This window comes from Doryrhamphus excisus, linkage group LG16, assembly GCF_037039965.1.
Source record: "Doryrhamphus excisus strain RoL-2023G ecotype Guam linkage group LG16, RoL_Dexc_Guam_v1.1, whole genome shotgun sequence".
In the NCBI taxonomy this organism is placed as follows: domain Eukaryota; kingdom Metazoa; phylum Chordata; class Actinopteri; order Syngnathiformes; family Syngnathidae; genus Doryrhamphus; species Doryrhamphus excisus.
Genome location: NC_136372.1, coordinates 9,959,138 through 9,980,159, shown reverse-complemented (window position 1 = coordinate 9,980,159; position 21,022 = coordinate 9,959,138). Strand labels below are relative to the sequence as shown.

The 21,022-nt window shown below is 37.5% G+C and overlaps 2 protein-coding genes across 3 annotated transcripts in view; both read right to left on the bottom strand.

The window, feature by feature from the left end:
- Positions 1-424: 424 nt before the first annotated feature.
- On the bottom strand, positions 425-2,154 carry timm29 (translocase of inner mitochondrial membrane 29). The gene is made up of 2 exons (XM_058049430.2): positions 1,931-2,154; positions 425-1,246 (listed from the first exon to the last, which is right to left on the bottom strand). Exons 1-2 carry the CDS (start codon positions 2,034-2,036, stop codon positions 654-656), a joined length of 699 nt encoding a protein of 232 aa, XP_057905413.2. The 5' UTR covers positions 2,037-2,154; the 3' UTR covers positions 425-653.
- A 1,898-nt stretch (positions 2,155-4,052) lies between these two features.
- Positions 4,053-21,022, bottom strand: part of carm1 (coactivator-associated arginine methyltransferase 1) — a 35,948-nt gene continuing 18,978 nt past the window's right edge. Inside the window, exons 14-16 of one of the 2 annotated variants that reach the window (XM_058049356.2) lie at positions 16,994-17,071; positions 7,963-8,031; positions 4,053-7,849 (exon numbers count right to left, since the gene is read on the bottom strand). In XM_058049356.2, the coding sequence (XP_057905339.2) occupies positions 7,710-7,849; positions 7,963-8,031; positions 16,994-17,071 (287 nt within the window). In that variant the 3' untranslated portion in view covers positions 4,053-7,709. Of the gene's footprint in view, positions 7,850-7,919; positions 8,032-16,993; positions 17,072-21,022 lie in introns of both variants that reach the window. The other variant, XM_058049357.2, reaches the window with a different exon arrangement.

The following is a 21,022-nucleotide window of genomic DNA, read 5'->3' as shown; positions in this document are numbered from 1 at the left end:
AGTTCACTCTGTGCATTGATTTCAGCCACGACTCCTTTCTTTCATAGAACAATGGCATGAACGGAGTGAAGCCTTCTCTCTGTAATGCAGTCATGGTGAGTAGAGGCGGAAGCGCTAGCATACACACAGAGTGCAACATAATAGAAATTATTAGTAGATTGCATACAGATTTTTTTCTATACAGATTTTGAGCACCAACACTCACCAGTGTTGTAGAGATGATTAAGTGATTTAAAGTTATGTAGGAGCATTACAAGTCACAGTTACACCCAGATCAGTGGATTGCCTAACATGAACACTTCTGATGTGCCATTAAGCTAATTTTGTCATGTAAACATAATTTGTAAAGGATATAAAACTAATGGAAAAAACAATTCAGTACTTAAGTATTTATTATTTGAAAAGACTGATTTTAATCATGGTGTGAGTTGAAGTCTTTTATTGTTAATGCCTCCAAAGAATGGCTTTAAAGTCAATAACCAAATCACATGATATTGTGGAAACTCAAATGTAGACCAGTCCAGTATGTCAAATATGATTTGGATTTTATATACACTCCAGTCAGTTTCAAAATTCAATATCTTTATATGTATTTGATATGTAGGTATGTATGTATCTGATCTATGTATTTGATTCTATCCATCCTGACTGACTTATTTCTCCTCAACTTGAAGTTTCAGCGCTAACCAGGAGTCTCTGTGCAGTCGCTCATTCAGTTCCACCTCTTGAACACTGGGTGGTGCTGTTACTTGCATATGCACAGGCAGGTGTGTGAACTCCTCTTCATTAACGTCATAGTTTGTCATCTTGAAGTCCAGAACCCACCAGTGGCCAGCAAAGCCTACATCCAATACCCGTCCAGGTAGGTTTCTCCAAAGTACTGACAAACTAGAACACTGAACTTCATAAAGTGTGCTGTCAAGGTCGTAGTCGGTAGAATAAACAATAGAGAGTATGCCCAGGTTGATGTGTTGCAAACGGCCCTCATTGCGAAGCTTAAGCAGATTCTGCACATGTTTATCGGCAGTTGCACTGCGGATCCATGATGACAGCAGGCCCAGCTGACCAGAGCGCTCCAGCAGGGCGGCCTCAAAGGACGACTTGTCAGGTTTTGAGAGGAAACAGGTCAATGCTCCACCAAGGAGGGTAACATACACAGATGCTTTGACAGGATGCTCATAGATGCCAACAACCATTTCCCGACACGCCTCTTTGTAGTCAGAGGCCAGACTGCGACTCCACACACCTAAACCATGCAAAAAGACGAGGAACAAACTTACTGTAACTTACTGTACATCAATAACAGGAACACAGTGGAAAGTAAAAAAAATATTGAGACCTTGTCGAAATGAAGTTCATGAATATAAATTAATAAATTACCAACATGAATTTTAACTCAGTATCAAATCAGAAAAAGAAATCCGTGGTATCATGTTGTAAGCGAGGCGCTGTGTCACTCCACCAGGAAAATAATTATTTGGCGTTATCTCCTACAATAACAATGTTACTGTAGCTTGGTTAATATGCAGGTCATGGTATGTAAATGCAACACTGTTGACGTTTTGGAGGGAGGTTTGTTTAGAGGGCAGAATAGGTGTGTACCTTTAAATGTATTGTTAGCTACCAAATGCTAGCCCTTTTCCTTCCCTTACAATGTCTGTAATAAACAATAGGATGTAAAAGTGAGTAGCTCCATTTTCTTTTGAAGACTCGTGCCAGCCGCTCTATAATACTGTGAAATGTTAGACTTTAAGTCTTAAAAGACGGATTGTCGTCTGGCCTGACTTACCTTTTGTCCTATTAAGTTACAGCATATCATGCATGTGTTTGGGGGGTTTGTGTGCGTTTTTTGGCATTGGCAGCATTTTCTTGACGTTGACAAACCACCCATCATGAACGAAGTTTATGACTAAAATGTGCAGTTTCTCACCTGCTTTGCTGTTTTTCAGTTTTTCCCAGCGACTTTGTGAGTGAAGAAAGCTTGCTGATTCCCTCATGGCACAAAACATCCTCCTGGTTGTCAAACGCGACGCCATATCTCATATAAATGTGTTTTAATGTTGGTCAATGCGGTCAGTCACTTTCAGGAAACAAACTGCCAGCAATCCACATTGCGCACGCGCCATTTGGCCGCCATCTTAAAAACATTTACGGTATGTCGCTGGTGACAAAATAGCGTACATTTTGGCTAAGGCTTAATCAATAAGTACATTTAAATGAATATTATTTTAAATATACCATCCTCAAAGGGGCTCTTGCAATTATATGTGACCGTCACTCACATAACTGCGGTAAAATTCGAAACATTCACATTCAACTTCCGACCTTAATAGCTCCCACACGAATGTTTGTTACATAGCAAACCATACCCCTGTCCTTCTATTGGTTATTTTGCATATGATATCGAAAGAGATGTACGAAAAAACATGCTCACGTTGGACATGTAAAAAGAGCGTCAAAACACCTTAGTTGTGTTTAGAACTACAAATCATAATAATGGCTATACGAAGCAACAGGTTTATGAAATTATCCCTTTACATAACTTGTATTAGGTTATTAATACATTCATTTCAGTATAATGTAGAACCGCAATATTCACATCACTGAACTTATACGTTCAATAGCTTTTTTTGAGGGGGGGGGGATATATGAAACATTACAGTGCATTTCTTACATCAATCAAAATATAAATTTCCATTATTTACATTTGTATTCAGCTTTCTGATCACAAGGCCAAAAGGTGTAGGCTGAAGCAAAAGCTTATAAATGCCTACCCCTTTTTGCAAGATATAATGATGTTCATGCCACTGTCTTGTTTTCCGTTATTATCATTGTAATATTATTGTTATCATTATCATTGTTATAATTTTTATCATTATGACCATCATTATAATCATCATTAATATTACCATTTCCATCATATAGTTAACAATTTTGGGGTATTTTTTCTTTTTTTTTATTATTAGCTTCACCAAAAAGTTTGGGAATATATGCTTTTAAATAATTTTGGAGAATTTTCATGATAGTAATATAATGTTAAATTAAAGGAGATTCAAGATTGGGGAAGACCTGAGTGCGATTCTCCGCTTGGGCATCTCAGTATGGAGTTTGCATTTCCTCGTGCGTGCGTGGGTTTCTCCGATTACTCCAGTTTCCACCAACATTCCAAAAACATGCAGGTTAATTAGCAACTCTATTTTTGCCCTGCGATTGGCTGGTGAACAGGCTCGAGCATACCCGTGTGACCCTATGAGGATAAACGGCGTAGAATGTATTAATTTTATCAGAATAACGTAAAATCATCAAGAGAAAAAAGTTGTATTCTAAACAAAACAAGAAAATTTTACAATAAATGCTTGTAATATCATGAGGAAAAATTATGTAATTTTAGTAGCATAGAGTAGACATAGAAAAAAGAAAAACATTTATTAAAAAAATATGAGAACTTGTCATTAATAAAGTTAAAATATGAGAAAAAATGTACCCAGACTATGAAAAAAGCTGAAATATTTGGAAATGTGACAAAAAACGACATTTGTGTATCGTTCCAAAATATCAAAGTAGCACTTTTTTTTTTTTTACAATATGGCTCTTACTGGAAAAAGTTTGGACACCCCTGACCCCTGGTCCAAAGGGCATTTAAAAAAAAATCATAACGTGGGAAAAGTGAAGTCCCATTCACCAGAATTCCAGAGTTTCTACAGCCAAGAGCAGCAAGCGCCTGTTGGGCTCACTTTTGCCCACCTTCAGTTGGGCAGTTGGCCTTCGCCGTGGTTTGGTCCAATAGGGAGACTAATATGTCACAAACATTCCTCAGCAATCTTACCGAGAATGTATCATAAAGGCTTCTACACACACAGAGACAGATCAATTGTGTTTGAACAGGAAATTTAGCCATAATTTTGAATAGAAATTATGTTAATTTTTGGAATCAAAATTATTTTATTTTTATTCCTCTTACTTTTCCAATTGGTATGATCTGGTCACACAAAGTAATGCAATTTACTGTGTAAATGTACTTTGTGTGATGCAGTACTTTGTGTAAAAGAAAGCCCAGTCAAAAATGAACGTACTCAGAAGAAGATTTTTATGTATTATTCTTTTCCTGGTTAAATCGGAAAATGTAACACCAAAACCAGACTTAACATTTTTAATTTGCATGTAATGAGTCTAGAGTATATGTAGCTTTCACTTGATAGGTGAAAAATACTGAACCTGTCCAAGCTTATTCAAGCCTGCTGACAAATGGTTACTCTCCAGACCTATAATACTGCAGCGCATTAAAGTACTCTCACTTTAACGAGTTTGATTTTCTCTAAAAAAAAGAAGTTTTATTGGATTTGCATTGAACATGTGCAGCATCACCGTTTCCTCTAACACCTAACCCATCAAATAACAAAAACAAAAATAATGCAGTTGAAGTATTTAACCAAGTCTATGGTAGCAGGCTTATAACCTCTCCTTGTTTAACCCTGTCAAGCATGTATAAAACATCTTGTACAGTTCAGCATGTCTGATGAGGCAGATTAAGACCTGCTGAAAAAGTGAGATCATTAACTGATCAATACTGCCTACTAAACACAGGTAAAGTTCAAGTAAATCCAGTATAAAAAAATTTAGATGACTGAGTTAAAGACAAAAACGCACACATACAAAGGGGCAAATCATGGTGAACCCCCGCTGATTTTGATTGTTAACCATATTACAAAGAAACAACCAAATCTATCATCATTATGGTAGCTTTATTTTAACAGAGACAGTATTTCAAAACAAAATCTGTCAAAATATTTTGATCATTTGTATTTGGTTGAGTGAAATTTGTAATAAGTTGTGTATTTGACTGGTTATGTGTCCATGAACTGGCCATCTGGCCCCAGTTTTCCTCATAGTCTCGGGTATCGTACAACATTACACGCAACAAACAAGTCCATTTGCCCAAAACTGTATCATTCCTTGGATTTGAACTCCCAAACGAAGCACCCAACACATTACTGGCTCACTGTGTGTATTTGCCTGACTACTAATGACCTGCCATGGGGCCATGTAAAGTTGCAAATGCCAGCAATTTCATAAAGAAGTCGACAACCCCAAAGTACAAGTATGGTGTCTGCCAGGATGTATGGAAAGTCTGCATATACAAGAAGTTCCATCCTGGTGAAGAAATCCATCGAGGAAGCTAATGTTGTGAAAGGGGTAAAGATAACAAAACAGAGGTAAAAAAAAAAAGACAGAAACTGTTAAGTTGTTGGTTTGGATTCCCTCCCCTCTTATTGCTCCTTGCCGTCTTTGCCAACAAGTCTTCAATAAACTGTAAAAGTGATGTTGAAAGTTGATTAATCTATTTCCTTCATCATGTATAATTATTTCAGTTTTCCTACATTATATTTCCCATGGCAAAATTTTCTCAGGTTTTCTTATGACTGGTGAAGGAGACAGGTTGTCAGTTAGTGTTTAGGCTAAATGGGTGTAGAGGGGCATTGGTTACAAGTGGGTGTGCGTGCTTACGCACACAGAAGCCGAGGTCCCACTGTACATCATATACAGAGTGTAAACTAAAAAAAAAAAAAAAAGAACAATTCTATGAGCTTTTTAATAATGAAAAAAACAATGATCAAACAATTTACTGAGATGCCTTGAGATCCTTAGGGTGCCTTACAAACTCGTCTATGCTGTTCACAAACAAAGTGTTTCTGAGACTCCGAGGCAATGGTTCTCAGTTGGAAAAGGGTGGATTGCAACCTCCGGGTTGGGGGTGAGATGTTGCCCCATGTGGAGAAGCTCAAGTATCTTGGGGTCTTGATCACAAGTGAGGGAAGGTTGGAACATGAGGTCGACAGGCAGACTGGATTGGCGTCTGCAGAAATGCGGTCGTTAAGAGAAGTTAAAGCTCTCGATTTAAAATATATTCCCACCCTCACCTATGGTCATACGCTTTGGGTCACGACCAAAGAACAAGATTGTGGCTACAAGCCACAGAAACTAGTTTTCTCCATAACGTGGCTGTATTTGCCCCAAGAGGTAGGGAAAGGAGCTCAGTTATCCATCCACATCAAGAAAAGCCAGTTGAGGTGGCTGGGGGACTTAAAGATCACTGAATAAAGTTCTAAATATCACCACTTGACGAAAACACTTATCGGTCAAGCATTAAGACATGTAAACATGTAAAAACTGTGGGCTGCCTGACAGTGGTGCATTTATGCTGTACATTTTAGCCTATATTATCATGTATTTAGAAATTATGAATGAATTAGTGAGAGAGTGAAAAATCTAAATAAAAAAAAGAATTTGACCACATACCAAACTCCAGAATTTGTGGGGCTGTGAATGTTCAATGGCAAGTGTCATCCACTGCATCTGTCAAGAGGAGTGTAGGAGGTATGGGCTTGCCAACAAGGGTTTCTGCACAAAACATGTTTTTGCTTGGGGAGCTCACATGTATTTCACTCAAATACAAATTTAATTATGAACTTAATATTTTCTGCATTTTAAAAAATATTTTGTCTCTGTTAACATAACGCTACCAAAAATGAACTCTTTATAAGGGGGTAATCAGCAGAGGATGAAATAATGATTCCTCCCACTGTCACTGTGCCGATGAAGGCTTCACTTGAATTTTTGTTAATTGTCAAACCAAAGAAGCAATTTCCTCAAGAATTTCTGGAAAGCACATTTTGATGCCACATCCATCTGGGATGAATGAAGCCTTATAAAGACTATCCAACCACTTGGTATTTTTTGAGAATAGTTAAATCCACAGTGTCTCAATATTTCTGCACTGACAATGGATCAAATTAATAACGTTTGTGAATGAATGAATGAATTCCAAATTCAGTACAGGATATTGCAAAGAGGGATTTCAATCCCTTAAAACAACATCCTTGAATGGAGCTTGCATTCAGTCAGAGGGGTGCTAAGCATAAGAACACAATCTACAGCAGACAAAAAGACAATAGTAGGTGCATATTTATGTCATGGCTCAGCATCGACGTTAAGCAACGTCTGATGTATTGTGGGGTACATCAAAAATTAATGAAGGATTGCAAATTTAAACACATGGGGAACCTAACATTCAGTAACGAGCAGAATATAAACCTCAGATTGCCAAGAAGCAAGTCTGTTACACTTCAGGATACGCTTCCATGTATATGAATATACAGACGCTGTGAGTGTCTTTATTTAGGATTTTTTTTGCCTGTCATGGCTTAGGTGATATGATATTAAAAGCAGAGGCAGAACAAAATGGCTGTTGATCATGATCCAATATAGAACTGCCTCTGGCAGCTGGTGTGTTCACTATTGATAACATGATCATGGGAGACACAAGAGACAAGTTGTGACCCCAAAGAAAGGAGAAATTGTTAAGTTAACTGGCAAAAACAAAATGCTGCACTTAAACAGTGCATCGGTGTGCAACGGCCTGAAGGACTCGTGAAGACAGGGACGTTTAGGCCATTTTTAAAATGAGTCTGGACGGATATGAGTGCTTGCATGTTCGTGTACAATAAAGGATAGACAAAATTAGATGGAAGATGTTGAAACAAGGAGCTAAGTGCCAAGAAAGCACTAGTTTTGGTATTGGCTGTGGTCCATGGGTCAACTATGGTGTAGGAGAGGTGGGGCCTAAGTTTTTTTTTGTTTTTGTTTTTTACAGGCAATTGTTTGTCATGCAGAGGTGGGCAAGTTAAAGGGGTCTTTGCAAAGTCTTCATCTTAACTGCCATAATGCATGGTGTTGCTGGGTATGACCATTGGGGACGCCATTGAGATTGCAGCACCCCCCATGGTGAACTGGTTGGTGACTGGATAGTAAGTACCACTGCTACTGGGACCTGACTGGCCTGCTGTGGCTCCTGAAAAACACATTAAAGCATTACATTCAAGATTCTCTCTGACTTTGCATGGTAATTTGATGCTGCTTACCAATATGGCTTTCTGTACTGAGTTGATTATTAACTGGACATACCCTGGACAATTCCTGTGCTCATGATGGAGCCCATCCTGGAGTGGGTGTGGTTCACAATACCTGTGTTGACTGGAAGCAAACAAAGAAAAGTATTGTCAAGTATGTACCACTAAATGACATTATTTAACTGTCATATGAAAATGTTGTATAACACCAGCAATCAAAACAGGACAGTGCCAATCAGACACACACACACACACACACACACACACACACATATATATACACATAGTACACACATACACATATATACATACAAATACACACACATATATATATATATATACACACACACACAGACAAAATTGTTGGTAGCCCTCAGCTAAAGAAAGAAAATCCCACAATTCTCATTGAAATCACTTGAAATTTACAAAAGTAACAATAAATAAACATTTATTCAAATGTATTCAAATTATCAAAATCAGCCATGACTTTTGAATGGTTCATTAACATAATTACTAAAAAAAAATGAGAAAACTAATGAAACAGGCCTGGACAAAAATGATGGTACCTCTTCAAAAGATTGAAAACAATTTGCCCAGAGTCACATGATTATCTCTGGTGTGTCCTTTGATTGACATTGTAGGTGTCTTCAAACTCATAATCAGTCAGTCTGCCTACTTAAAGGGTGAAAAATAGTCACTGTGCTGTTTGGTGACAAGGTGTGTACCACGCTGAACATGGACAACAGAAAGCGGTGGCAAGAATTGTCCCAGGACATTCGAGAGAAAATTATACACAAACATCTGAAAGGTAAAGGCTATAACACCATCTCTAAGTAGCTTGGAAGTTCCTGTGACAAGAATGGGACATATTATTCCGCAGTTTAAGGTCCACGGGACAGTAGCCAACCTCCCTGGACGTGGCCGCAAGAGAAAAACTCATGACACACATCTGAAAGGTAAAGGCTTTAAGACCATCTCTAAGCAGCTTGGAAGTTCCTGTAACAAGAATGGGACATATTATTCCGAAGTTTAAGGTCCACGGGACTGTAGCCAACCTCCCTGGATGTGGCGCAAGAGGAAAATTGATGACACATTGAAGAGATGGATAGTTGGAATTGCATCCAAAGAGCCCAGAACAACCTCCAAAGAAATCAAAGGTGAACTCCAAGGCATCAATGTCAGTACATCAATGTCAGATCGCACCATTGGTTGTTGTTTGAGTCAAAGTGGACTTCATGGGAGATGACCGAGGAGGACACCACTGTTGAAAGCTAGCCTGGAATTTGCGAAAATGCATGTTGACAAGCCACAGAGCTTCTGGGAGAATGTTTTGTGGACAGATGAGTCAAAACTGGAGCTTTTTGGTAGGGCACATCAACTGTATCTTCATAGACTGAAAAATCAAGCCTACGAAGAAAAGAACACTGTCCCTACTGTGAAACATGGAGGAGGCTCAGTTATGTTTTGGGGCCGCTTTGCTGCATCTGGCACAGGGTGTCCTGAAGTTGTGCAGAGTACAATTAAATCTCAAGACTATCAAGGCATACTGGAGAGAAATGTGCTGCCTAGTGTCAGAAAGCTTGGTCTCAGTTGCAGGTCATGGGTCTTTCAACAGGACAACAATCCAAAACACAGCCAAAAGCACCCAAGAATGGCTAAGAGAAAAGCACTGGACTATTCTGAAGTGGCCCTCCATGAGCCCAGAGCTGAATCCCATGAACATGTTTAATTCTCAACAAATTTTTATTTATTGTTACTTTTGTAAGTTTCAAGTGATTTCAGTGAGAATTGATTGATTTTCTTTCTTTAACTGAGTGGTACCAACAATTTTGTCCACATGTGTATATACACACACACACACACACACACACACACATACATACATACATATATAAATACAGTAAAGTCTCGTTATATCGATATTCTCGGGAGTCGGAAAAAATATCGATATTACCGGACTATCGATATATACGATTCTGCGCCGAACTGCATTAAAAGTCAACATTTGTTATTTTCATAACGCACTCTTGCAATAGTGACTCTGAGTAAATATTCAATAATGCACTCAACATTGTTCTATACCAGGGGTGGGCAAACTTTTTGACTGGCGGGCTGCATTGATTTAACAAAATTAACGGGGGGTGGGGGGGGGGCACACTCGATATTTTACACGAAACAGTCCAGCTGGAATTATTGTATCTGTAAAAGTGTCATGCAATCTGCTTTATGGGCACTTTGAGATCATTTATTTCATGTAAAGTGCATTATAAATTTATAATAATAGATGTATTATTATTTATATTATTATTATTTGTATTATTATTATTATTATATGGTTGTGTCCCTTTTTTCAGGAGCACTTTGTAAACAACAGACCACATCAAATAACGAAATTATTAAATCTGTAAAAGTGTTATGTAATCTGCTATGTGTGCACTTTAAGATAATTTATTTGATGTAAAGTGCGTTATAAATTTAAAATCTGTAAAAGTGTCATGCAATCTGCTATATGTGCACTTTGAGATAATTTATTTGATGTAAAGTGTGTTATAAATTTATAATAAGAATATTTTTTTATTATGTTATATTATTATTATTATTTGTTATTATTATTATTATGTGCCTGTGTCCCTTTTTTCAGGAGCACTTTGCAAATAACAGACCGCATCAAATAACGAAATTATTAAATCTGTAAAAGTGTTATGTAATCTGCTATGTGTGCACTTTAAGATAATTTATTTGATGTAAAGTGCGTTATAAATTTATAATAATAAGAATACATTTATTATTGTTTGATATTATTTGTTATTATTTGATATTATTTTTATTATTTTAATTATTATTATTTAGTAAAGTGTGTTATAAATTTATAAGAAGAAGAACAAATTTAGTATTATTTTATATTATTTGTTGTTATTATTTTATATTATTATTTGTTTGTTATTGTTTGTTTGTTATTATTATGATTATTATGTGCCTGTGTCCCTTTTTTCAGGAGCACTTTGTAAACAACAGACCGCATCAAATAACGAAATTATTGTATCTGTAAAAGTGTCATGCAATCTGCTATGTGTGCACTTTGAGATCATTTATTTGATGTAAAGTACGTTATAAATTTATAATAGAAGAAGAATACATTTATTTATTATTATTATTATTATTATTATTATTATGTGCTTGTCTCCCTTTTTTCACTTTGTAAACAACAGACTGCATCAAATAACGAAATTGATAAAAACCGCCAAACCATGAAAATGTCGGCTCACGCCATGATGCCAGCTTGTATGTTGACTTTAAATGAAATACTTTGGAAAGAACGGGCTTGGCGGGCCGGATGTGGCCCCCGGGCCGTAGTTTGCCCACTCCTATAGAATCTATACACATGAGAGAAACCACGAACGGCAGCATGTACATATGAAAAACAGTGATTATTGCAAGCGATAAAAAGATATCTGAATACAACACAATTAAATACATGTATGGAAAACAAAAACTGCAACGTTTACATTACTTATTCTGCAATACTTTAAAAAAATCTCACTTCACAACTCCAATTTATACCTGCTTTCATCCCTTTTGATGTTTACTAGTATTGTAGATTTACTTATCATGTTAATATTTAACCCTTTCATGCATGACCCATGATAAACTGAGTTAAAAAATAAAAAAGTGTTTTTATGTGTCTTTAGACATAAAAATAAGAACTGATCTGGTTCTGTTTTTATACACCAAATTTTCAAGAACATGTCCACATAGGTGGACAGCATGCGTTTGTGGATTTTGACAAAACGAGACAAACAGCAGTGATTCAATTGACAAAACTCATCTAACTGCAGAGCTTCAACTGACAAACTACACAAACTATAGTGCATCAACTGACAACCTCACAAAGTTAGGGATAGGCCACAGATGAGGTGGTACAACCCTGCTACAATGCTGCATGCTTATGCTTATGTACTTATGTAGTCGATTAGTACTGAGATACAGTACGAGATCGAGTATGAGGTCTTGTGTGAAAAATTGCCATGCACCCAGGGCACACAGCTACATTGCAACACATGCAGCTGCACTTTGTTTTTCGTGTGCACGCAGGGTCTTGGCATCTTTGGGCATTTTTTATGTTGTTCAGCTGGGGCAAGAGGTTTCCAGGACCAGGCCTGACCTCCCAGGGTACCTTGGATGCAGGTTTGCACTTCACAGGAATAGGAGGTGGGGAAGTGTCACTTGGTCTCCCCCTTTTGCGGACAGTGCCTGAATTTATCAATGAATGAGCCACAGATGCCTTGAAAGGCAGAAGACCACCCTCCTGCAATCCAGAGAATCTGAGGAGATGCCAGGCATTCACAACGGTTACATCGAGGAAGTGGAAGAACATTTTGATGTACCAGTGTTTGGTCTTGCATCCGTGAGGATACATTGCCACCATTTTGTCCATCAGGTCAAACACTCCCATATAATTGCTGTTGACCTTCACTACAAATGGCCTGTCAATGGTGATGATCTTCTTATCTTTCTTGGACCATCTCTGTGCAACATCCGTCAGGTGCTTGCCAAGACAGGAAGAGGCCAAGTGTCAAGCCAATGTTTGACAGTGAGATCTTCACCATTGGTGACAACAGAGATAGGTCCTCTTCCTCCTTCTTTGAGTTCTGTTGCACTCCTGAGTTTTGTTTGTGCCCCCTGAAGCCTGTTGACCGGCATGTGCCAGTGACATAGATGCCCTGTTCCTTCAAGACAGTAATTAGTGGAATGCCACAAAAGTAGCTATCAAAAAACACCTTGTGGTTCTTGAATTGGATGTCATCACAGAGGCGCAAGATGACGTCTGCAGCCATTCCCAATTCGTTGACTGCACCTGTGCTGACTGCACCCCTGTACACTTCAAAGTGGTACATGTATCCTGAAGCCCCTGATCTTGCCCAAATTTTCACACCCCAGGGTTTTAATTTTTTGGGGATGTATTGCTTGATAGACAATTTGCCTTTGAAGAGCAATATCTCATCTATGGCTTGAAACTCCTCAGGATCCACAGCAGAGAGCAAATTTGCTGGAAAAGTACCTGTTACTCATAATGAATAATGAAAAAATGTACATATTGATATATACAATGCAGCTTACAATCTAATAGCATAAAATGTTGATTTATACAAAAGAAAACTACTTCAGATAAAACATTGTCAAGAGTAATATACTGTTCAGTAATTGCATGTAATTGCATGCAGTCCACTTTGGTGGACATCTGAAAAATTGCAATTTCCTCCCAATCTAAAATCAATACATTGAAATTTTCACAACTATGGTGATTATTAGGTGTTACTTGATGTAGAAATATTTTTTTTACCTGCAGGAGTCTCCTACTCTAGAAGGATTGAGCAGAAATCCCACAGGTGCTAGGCATGTTTTAATTTCTGGCAGCCATCTTCAATGTTGACACAATTATTCTGCAGTTACAATGATTGACCACACAAAGCAGTGTTGGGTGGATTCTCAGGCGTCCACTCTAGAGGCTTATAAGCAACACTGCCATCAAAACCTATTTTCATAATTGAAAATGACGTTTTAATAGCTGTCCACTGCAGTGACTGTCATGCGTGAAAGGGTTAAGATACAAGTGTATTGATTTATTTCAAACAAGAGATTGCTTCTTTGATCAAGCAATACCATAAGTTTACTTTCATAATTTATCAGTAAAGCTAGTGCCAAGAATATTGAACACATCTGAAAACACTAAGTCTATTCACTGAATCTTCCCTCTAAATTATACAAATATTTACTCCTTTACTTCAAAAGATTGTTTAATACTTACCTCATATTAATTACCTGTAATCCTCTAATTACCGTCCGTCGGTGGAAAAGCCGAAACGGTGTTAGCCGAAAATCAAACAATACGCCGTTTACAGATTTCGTTAATGGTGGTATTGAAATCCTTAAGCAAATATTGATTCAGCTTTAAGCTGCTCTTGTATTGATAAAAGCAGACCAAATTGGCTGGCGGGAGATGAAAAGGGCATCGTAGTAACCGGATTATCGTAATAACCGGAACTAATTATATCATAAAAGACTAGAAATTTGCCGGGAAATGAAAATAGCATCGTAATAAGCAGTACTATCGATATAACTGATATCGATATAACGAGACTTTACTGTAAATATAAACACACACATACACACAAGTAGATCACAAGTACAGAAGCCCATCAAATGTGTCACACAACAGCATACCAGTTTTACATTGTCATATAACAAAGCTGTAGGGTGCGACGGGAAAATTTATATTTCACAGGTATAACATAGGTTACACATTGTGTGAATTACTTTACGGCCTTTTGCAGCGCTTCAAATCTTGCACCCGATCAAAGCTCCCCCTTCACAGGACAGGGGACATCAGGAGGTCCCACCAAATGGTTTACCTTAGGTGGTTATCTAGCATGGGTGTGACAAACCGTGCCAGAAGAATGGGTGTGTAGACTAACCCCCATACATGAGGGTGGCATCGGGGGAGTGACAAGAATGTCTCCTTTATCTTGTAATGTAATTAATTTGCATGCTTTGGAGTATAAAAGTTCCCGCCAAGAGGCCACTCTTGGCCAGACACCTACAGACCGCCATATATACTGTGTGTTGTCTGACCCCTTTGTTTTGCAAAGGTAATAAAAACTGCCAAAGTTCTGTATTTATTTCAGGCATTCTCTATCCTACTTAGGATGATAGAATTTTTTTCCACAACAGGGGGTAGCTGTGTATTCAGCTTTTATACTACACTACATAATGTGTAACGTCTGAAATCAAACAATTTCAAACAATTCAGTCACCCAAAACATTTTTTTTTTTGGGTGACGGAGCCTCGACCATCATCATCTTACGAAATTTAAGCAATGACAGAAATAATCTGTCAGTCTTCATTCATTCATTCATTTTCTACCGCTTTTCCTGGTACAAGCTCCAGCACCCCCTGCGACCCTCGTCTTGTTCACTGTATTTTTCTAAAAACACAGCATTCATTAGGACAAGCAAAGTTTTCCAACCAACTATACATCACCAGCCAAATTAGATGTAAGCAGACAAAAAAACAGAAAACAATGGCAGCGACACAATGAGCCGTTTCCAGCTGCTTTCCTGACCAGTTTAAAGCCATAAAAACGAGCACAAGATGGCACATCAAATAGTTATTAATTTCCAAGATATTGTCCAACAATGTAGTGACTCGCAGAAAAAAACAACTTCTTCCACATCCTTGACTTCCATCAAGGCAGGAAGTTAGAATGTGGAAGATTCCCAAGAAACAGATACTATGTGACATGCGAACATCCCCCTTAGCTGGATGCTGGATGTTAGAAAATTGCCTCCCGCCGACATCCTTGGTTCAAATAAAATTCGTTACTCACGACGGGATGCATGGAAATCAGGGAACCTATGCTCTGACACACATAGGTAGATACATTGTGGTTTGAAGGTATTTGTCACGAAAAAGAAAACTCTTAATGTGGTTCCAAAAGCTTGGAACGTGACCACAATCACTTTGGTAAGGACCCACGCCTTGAGGAGGTCCATATTTTGTTCCAATATTTGACAATGTGTGGGGAAATTGCCATGAAACATGAAATTAATGTAATATGACCACAAAAGGTCAGAGCATAGTGGATAAATGTATATTTGCATCGTGTACTTGGATCAGCACACCTCGCTGATTGTGTTTACCTCTGCAAGTCACGATAATAGATAAATGGATTAATCTAAAAATAAAAATAGGTCAATAATGCTGTCAGCCTCTGTCCCAGCAGGTGGAGGTGGGGCTGCTATTGAGTGGATTACTAACAGTTAGCAAGCAAACACTAATATGAATGAAAGCATAAAAGTGCTAACTTCTTAGCCGAATGCCACAGCTCCCGTGTGAATGTGCAGCAGAGCTTTCGTCCCGACACTTTTGATCACCACGTTTGATCGGTGAGGTGACTATAAAACAAAATGCAAGAAAGTGCAAAATGGGGAGCGCTCACAGAGGGTGCCGCTCGCAACATTGCCAAAGAAATGCAACCTTTCAATACAGTTGAAAAGCCAACATATCGGAAAATGTTAGAAATGTTTGACAGACAGTATGAATTGCCTGGTAGAACGTACATGCACGTCACACTCAACAATTCCTGAACTGTATAACTGAGATAAAGAAGTCGTGTTGAAGGACATCAGCAACGTTGAATTTTACTCCACCACTACAGATATGTGGTCCAGACCCCTATATTTTATACAAACATACACTACCCCTTCCATTAGTTTAACAATACACTACAGATACAGATTCATATAGTGGTGGACTCGCTCATCCCTACTATACAGGCAACTTCTGTGTCAAGTTAAACTTACCACTCGTACCGCCGAGTGTGAATGAAGGCACAAATGTGTATTACCCCTCTCATGGCAATAATTAATGAAGAAATTGTCTCCAAAAATGTCAATATTAGTGATTATTGATGATTTAGTTATAAATAATTTTAGTTTAGTTATATTTAGTTAGTTATAATTTGTAGCACAAACTTCCATGATTATTAACATGGTTAGCAGTGTGGAGAGTGTCAGTGACTGGTGTGAGTTGTGACCATCGGGAGTCTCTCCTTAACCACAAACAGTGGCATTAGAGTAGTATTGTACTGTTCCCGATGTATCAGTAACACTACACTGATGAGACAATAGCCACAGCAGGAAGTACGCTGTCAAACGTACGAGTCTATATTATGTATTAATTATGTCTAATGTCTAACGTATGTACTTATTGTCAATTACGACGTATGCCTACTATTGGGTAATATGGATGTAAAAGTGACTATAAGAGGGTTATTTCATGTCTAGAGGGTTCTAATAATGATAAACACCATAAATAGAAACAGGTTTTCTAACTACAAAAATATCCTATTTATAAATAAGGAATCCTACTTCATGGAAATTCCCTTATCATGGTTGGATCTAGAACCAATTAACCATGATAAACGAGTTAGCAGTATTTGTACTATACACATGTAACAAAGAAAGGCTTTTTTTCAAAATACTTTTTCTTGGAAATAAAAAGGAAAAAAACATTGAGAAAGACGTACCCAGAGGGATAAGGTTGTTGTGAGAGACTGATGGGCCACTGCCGATGACTGTACTAAGGTCATAAGCTGCCGGCATTCCTGTATAGGATGATAAGAAAGACAGCAATCACCAATATTCTCTTCAAGAAAAACACCAATTTTATCAATGGCGCCAATGACATCACATTCTTTGATGTGCATGCTGTGTTTGTTTAGAATAAAATTATGGATAACAGTTGGTATTTTTTAAGTGTTCTTACTAGTGCAGAGAATGCGCAACACATGTCTATCATTTCACTCATATCCATCACATCAGTTATTGTGCATTCCTCTTGATTTGAAGCCAAGTCTTCAATGCACATGCACTCCACAAGGTATAAACACAATTTTTTTTTTCTCTTGACTGCTTCTTCCCTCACTAAAGGTCTTGTTCTATAACAGCCTATAAAGCATGTAGCTGTAGAAAGATCTCAAGGATGATCAGTGGAAAAAAGATGCACCTGAGCTCAATTTTGAGCTTCATGGCAAAGGCTGTGAATACTTATGTAAATGTGATTTTTTTGTTTTCTATTTTTAATAAATTCAAAACTTTTTCACATTGTCATAATGGAGTATTTTGTGTAGAATTTTGAGGTAAGAGATTAATTTAATACAAATTGGAATGAGGCTGTAACATGACAAAATGTGGAAAAAGTGAAGCGATGTGAATACTTTCCGGATGCACTGTAACTACCCCAACTACATGACATCTAGCACAATGTAATAAAATGTAAAAACAAAAATCAGCCTTTACAAAAGTAATTTTCAATTGTGATTGACACAGTCAAGCGGAATTAATTTAACAATAGGTCCATTAATGTGGTCTCATATTTCGGCTCTCCCATGTAGTAAGAGCTCCAGTCAAAAACTGTTTGGGAAACAGCATTAATTCAATCAAAAATTTAACAAAATCTGTGTGACATTTTTCTGAGCACTAAATATCACGTTACAACGTTTAACACATGCAGCTGAAAGACAGGTGTGGCCTGTACAAAGGTTTTTTTTCTATTTAAGTTTAGTGGGTGTGGATAATATACCTCTGATAATCCGGAAATTATGGTAATTAGACTTGCGATGTTTATTGCCAACGCACAGATTTGTTTGGCTGGTCAGCAGTAAAACAATGTGTAAAAAAATTGGTGCAGATTGATTTTCATTGTTGATGACACCTACTAAATAGACTAATCACATCAGCATGAGTTAGTTAATACATTTTTAAAGCCCTTTCAAAATAATATTTAAGACGCTTCATTAGATTTTAAAATGATTTTTTACATTTTAAGGCCTTAAATTGAAATTATGAGATTTTACACTTTGACTTCTCTGTTTTTAAATTAAATGTTTCCCGAGGTTCTAGTTTTCTTTATTTAAATATTTGTAATTTTAGGAAAAGAGGGTTTGTATGATCCATACAGTATAACCAGTGTTCTGTATTATCATAACTAACTTTTTTGCATTATGGCAAAAACATTTTTTTTTAATTATCATTCATAATCAGGAAAAACAAACAAAAATTTCCCATATTTCAACAAAATAATTCAAATGTGGTAACGCCAGTAAGTAAAGAATATGCTCTTAAACATTAGATGTATGTAGCAGCCATCAAAGAACTGGCTGAGAAGGCAGAGAAGGGTATGGTAAAATGTGGGGTTCAGCTGGTTTAGTATAAAGTATGAAGTTTATGATTTTGGTCTTAGTGTGCCTTGCGGTACCATTGGATGTGAATTGGCTTTTATTCACTTTACATAACTAGAACAGTGTTGGGCAGTATCTGCTCCCTAAATTTAACGCAAAATGTTTTCCATGATGTCAACATCCTCTTTCTCATACATTGTCTGCACCACTGTTGAATTTCTCCTTTCATATTTGATGATAACGGTGTATTGTATTGTATTGTGTATTGTCACACTATTTCCTACTTTCCATCGACCATTACCAGTTCACTTACAAAGCTAAAAGGTCAACAGAGGACACCATGGTCACAAGCCCCCCCCACACAGCAACGACCCACCTGGAACGTAAGGGAGGTATACAAGGGAGCTCTTCACTGAATTCCAGACTACCAATCACAACTTAAATTACTGGACTTTGGACTGTGACAGACCATCTGTTACTTTTTGGTGAGACTTGCTGTCGGAGTCAAAGTAGTTTCCAACCTCTCCACAGCCATCACTCTTAGCACCAGCTCTCTGTAGGAGGTACTGAGAACTCAAACTACATACACTACATACACTTGATGGTACCACGGTACACCCAAACAACAAAATTATTACATTTGCAGGCGACAGCTGCAGGAGGTCTAATTTTTAAACATGAAACTGCCGTTGTATACTGGTTTCCCCCTTCAGCGCTTCAACACTTTACAGATTCAACTTACTAAATAACTCATGTGGAACTACAAGGGAAAAAACAAAACATGCTCCACATTCTCTCATTGAATAAAACAAAAAATACACAAGAACAATTTTGGGATATTTGGGCTTTTTGACGAAATTTCAGGATGAACTTAAAATGCACCTTCTATAAACTTCTGAATGCGCATTAACTGTTTTAATGTTGCAGTACGTTTTGCACATCTTCTCTAACACGGAGCAAAACAGCAAAATTCACAGGTGGGTTTTTTATGATTTTAACAGAAAGGCATCCAGTCACTTGGTATCTGTACTGCAACCTGCTGATGAGACACTAAGATAGCCGCTTGAAGCTGCGAACATGCAGGACATACCGCAATAATCCATGGTTAAAAAAGGTGTTTAGCATGGCCAGATTTTGATAAAATGAGTAAAATAAGTACTAGTAAACAAATAAGTACGCTGCTACATACTACAACCAATATCTGTGTTTGTGTCCATTGTTTCCTGCTTGATAGTTCTAATTTAGAGGGTTTTATATATCAAATCTACAGGTGTCCAAAAATATCAGCCACCCATAATTATTGGCTGGATATCAGCCTAAAAATCTGATATCGGGATCTTCCCGTTAATGATAACAAATGTAGAGCATGTAGCACAAACACTGTATTTGCAAAGATTGCAATTTTTTAAACCTAAGGGGAGCCACACAAAATATTGACACTATGGACACAATTTGGACATATTCCTTAGTTAATCACTATTGTTGCCAGCGGTTTCAACAATAATTGTTGTGTGTTGATTTATTTGGAGGAGACAGCAAATTTACATTGCTACGCATGCTGTATATTGACTACATTATATCAAAGTGTCAGTTTTTTGTGTTATTCAAGATATAATAAAATACTAGCAAACATGTGCGGGATGTACTCATGTATGTGGCATACTGTATTTTGTCAGCTAATGATTGCAGTTTAACAAGGTTTAACAACTTTAGCTATCATTGAATGTCTGATGCCTATCACAACAACAACAACGTGAATGAAACTTGTTGATACGCTCTCTGGGACCACTAATGGATATTGTTAGCATGCTATTTCATGCACTGCTTATAGCTGAGATGTTGTGTTGCTGTGCATTTGTTTATGTTGCCAAAGGCTGGCTTTAAAAGCATTGCAGTAGATGGCATTGCATGTAGATGAATATCCTTAATTATTCACAATAACATATAGATAAAGGCAGAGTGATTATTTGAGAAGTGTGTGTGTTAAACTGGTAACCCTTTGCATTCATCAGGACCCAAGAAGTAACTCTGTTTCAAGGTTGGTGACCCTGGTCTAAAGCTAAAATGCAAATAGTGGATATTCTTGACACCCCTTTTGGAACCCTTAATGTTCAGTACATTTTACAACATTTAATGAAGCTGGGAAATCCCATAAAATTCACTCAAAACATGCGAATTCACCTTTTTTTGAACACAACACCTCATTGCTCATTATAAGACAGTTCAAGTCAATAATCTGCTATTAAAGGAACCATACATCCATCTTCTGTGCGTATCTTCACTACGGTTGCGGGGGTATGCTGGAGCCTATCCAGGCTGACTTCAGGCAAGAATTAAATAAAGCAGTGCTTGGTAAATACATTTTTAGACATTTGT

Bases quoted from the DNA above. Each gene is read 5' to 3' on its own strand.
- timm29 (XM_058049430.2), bottom strand. From the start codon at position 2,036: ATGGCGTCGCGTTTGACAACCAGGAGGATGTTTTGTGCCATGAGGGAA. The intron at 1,247-1,930 runs GTGAGAAACTGC...TGCATGGTTTAG, and splicing joins ACTGAAAAACAGCAAAGCAG to GTGTGTGGAGTCGCAGTCTG.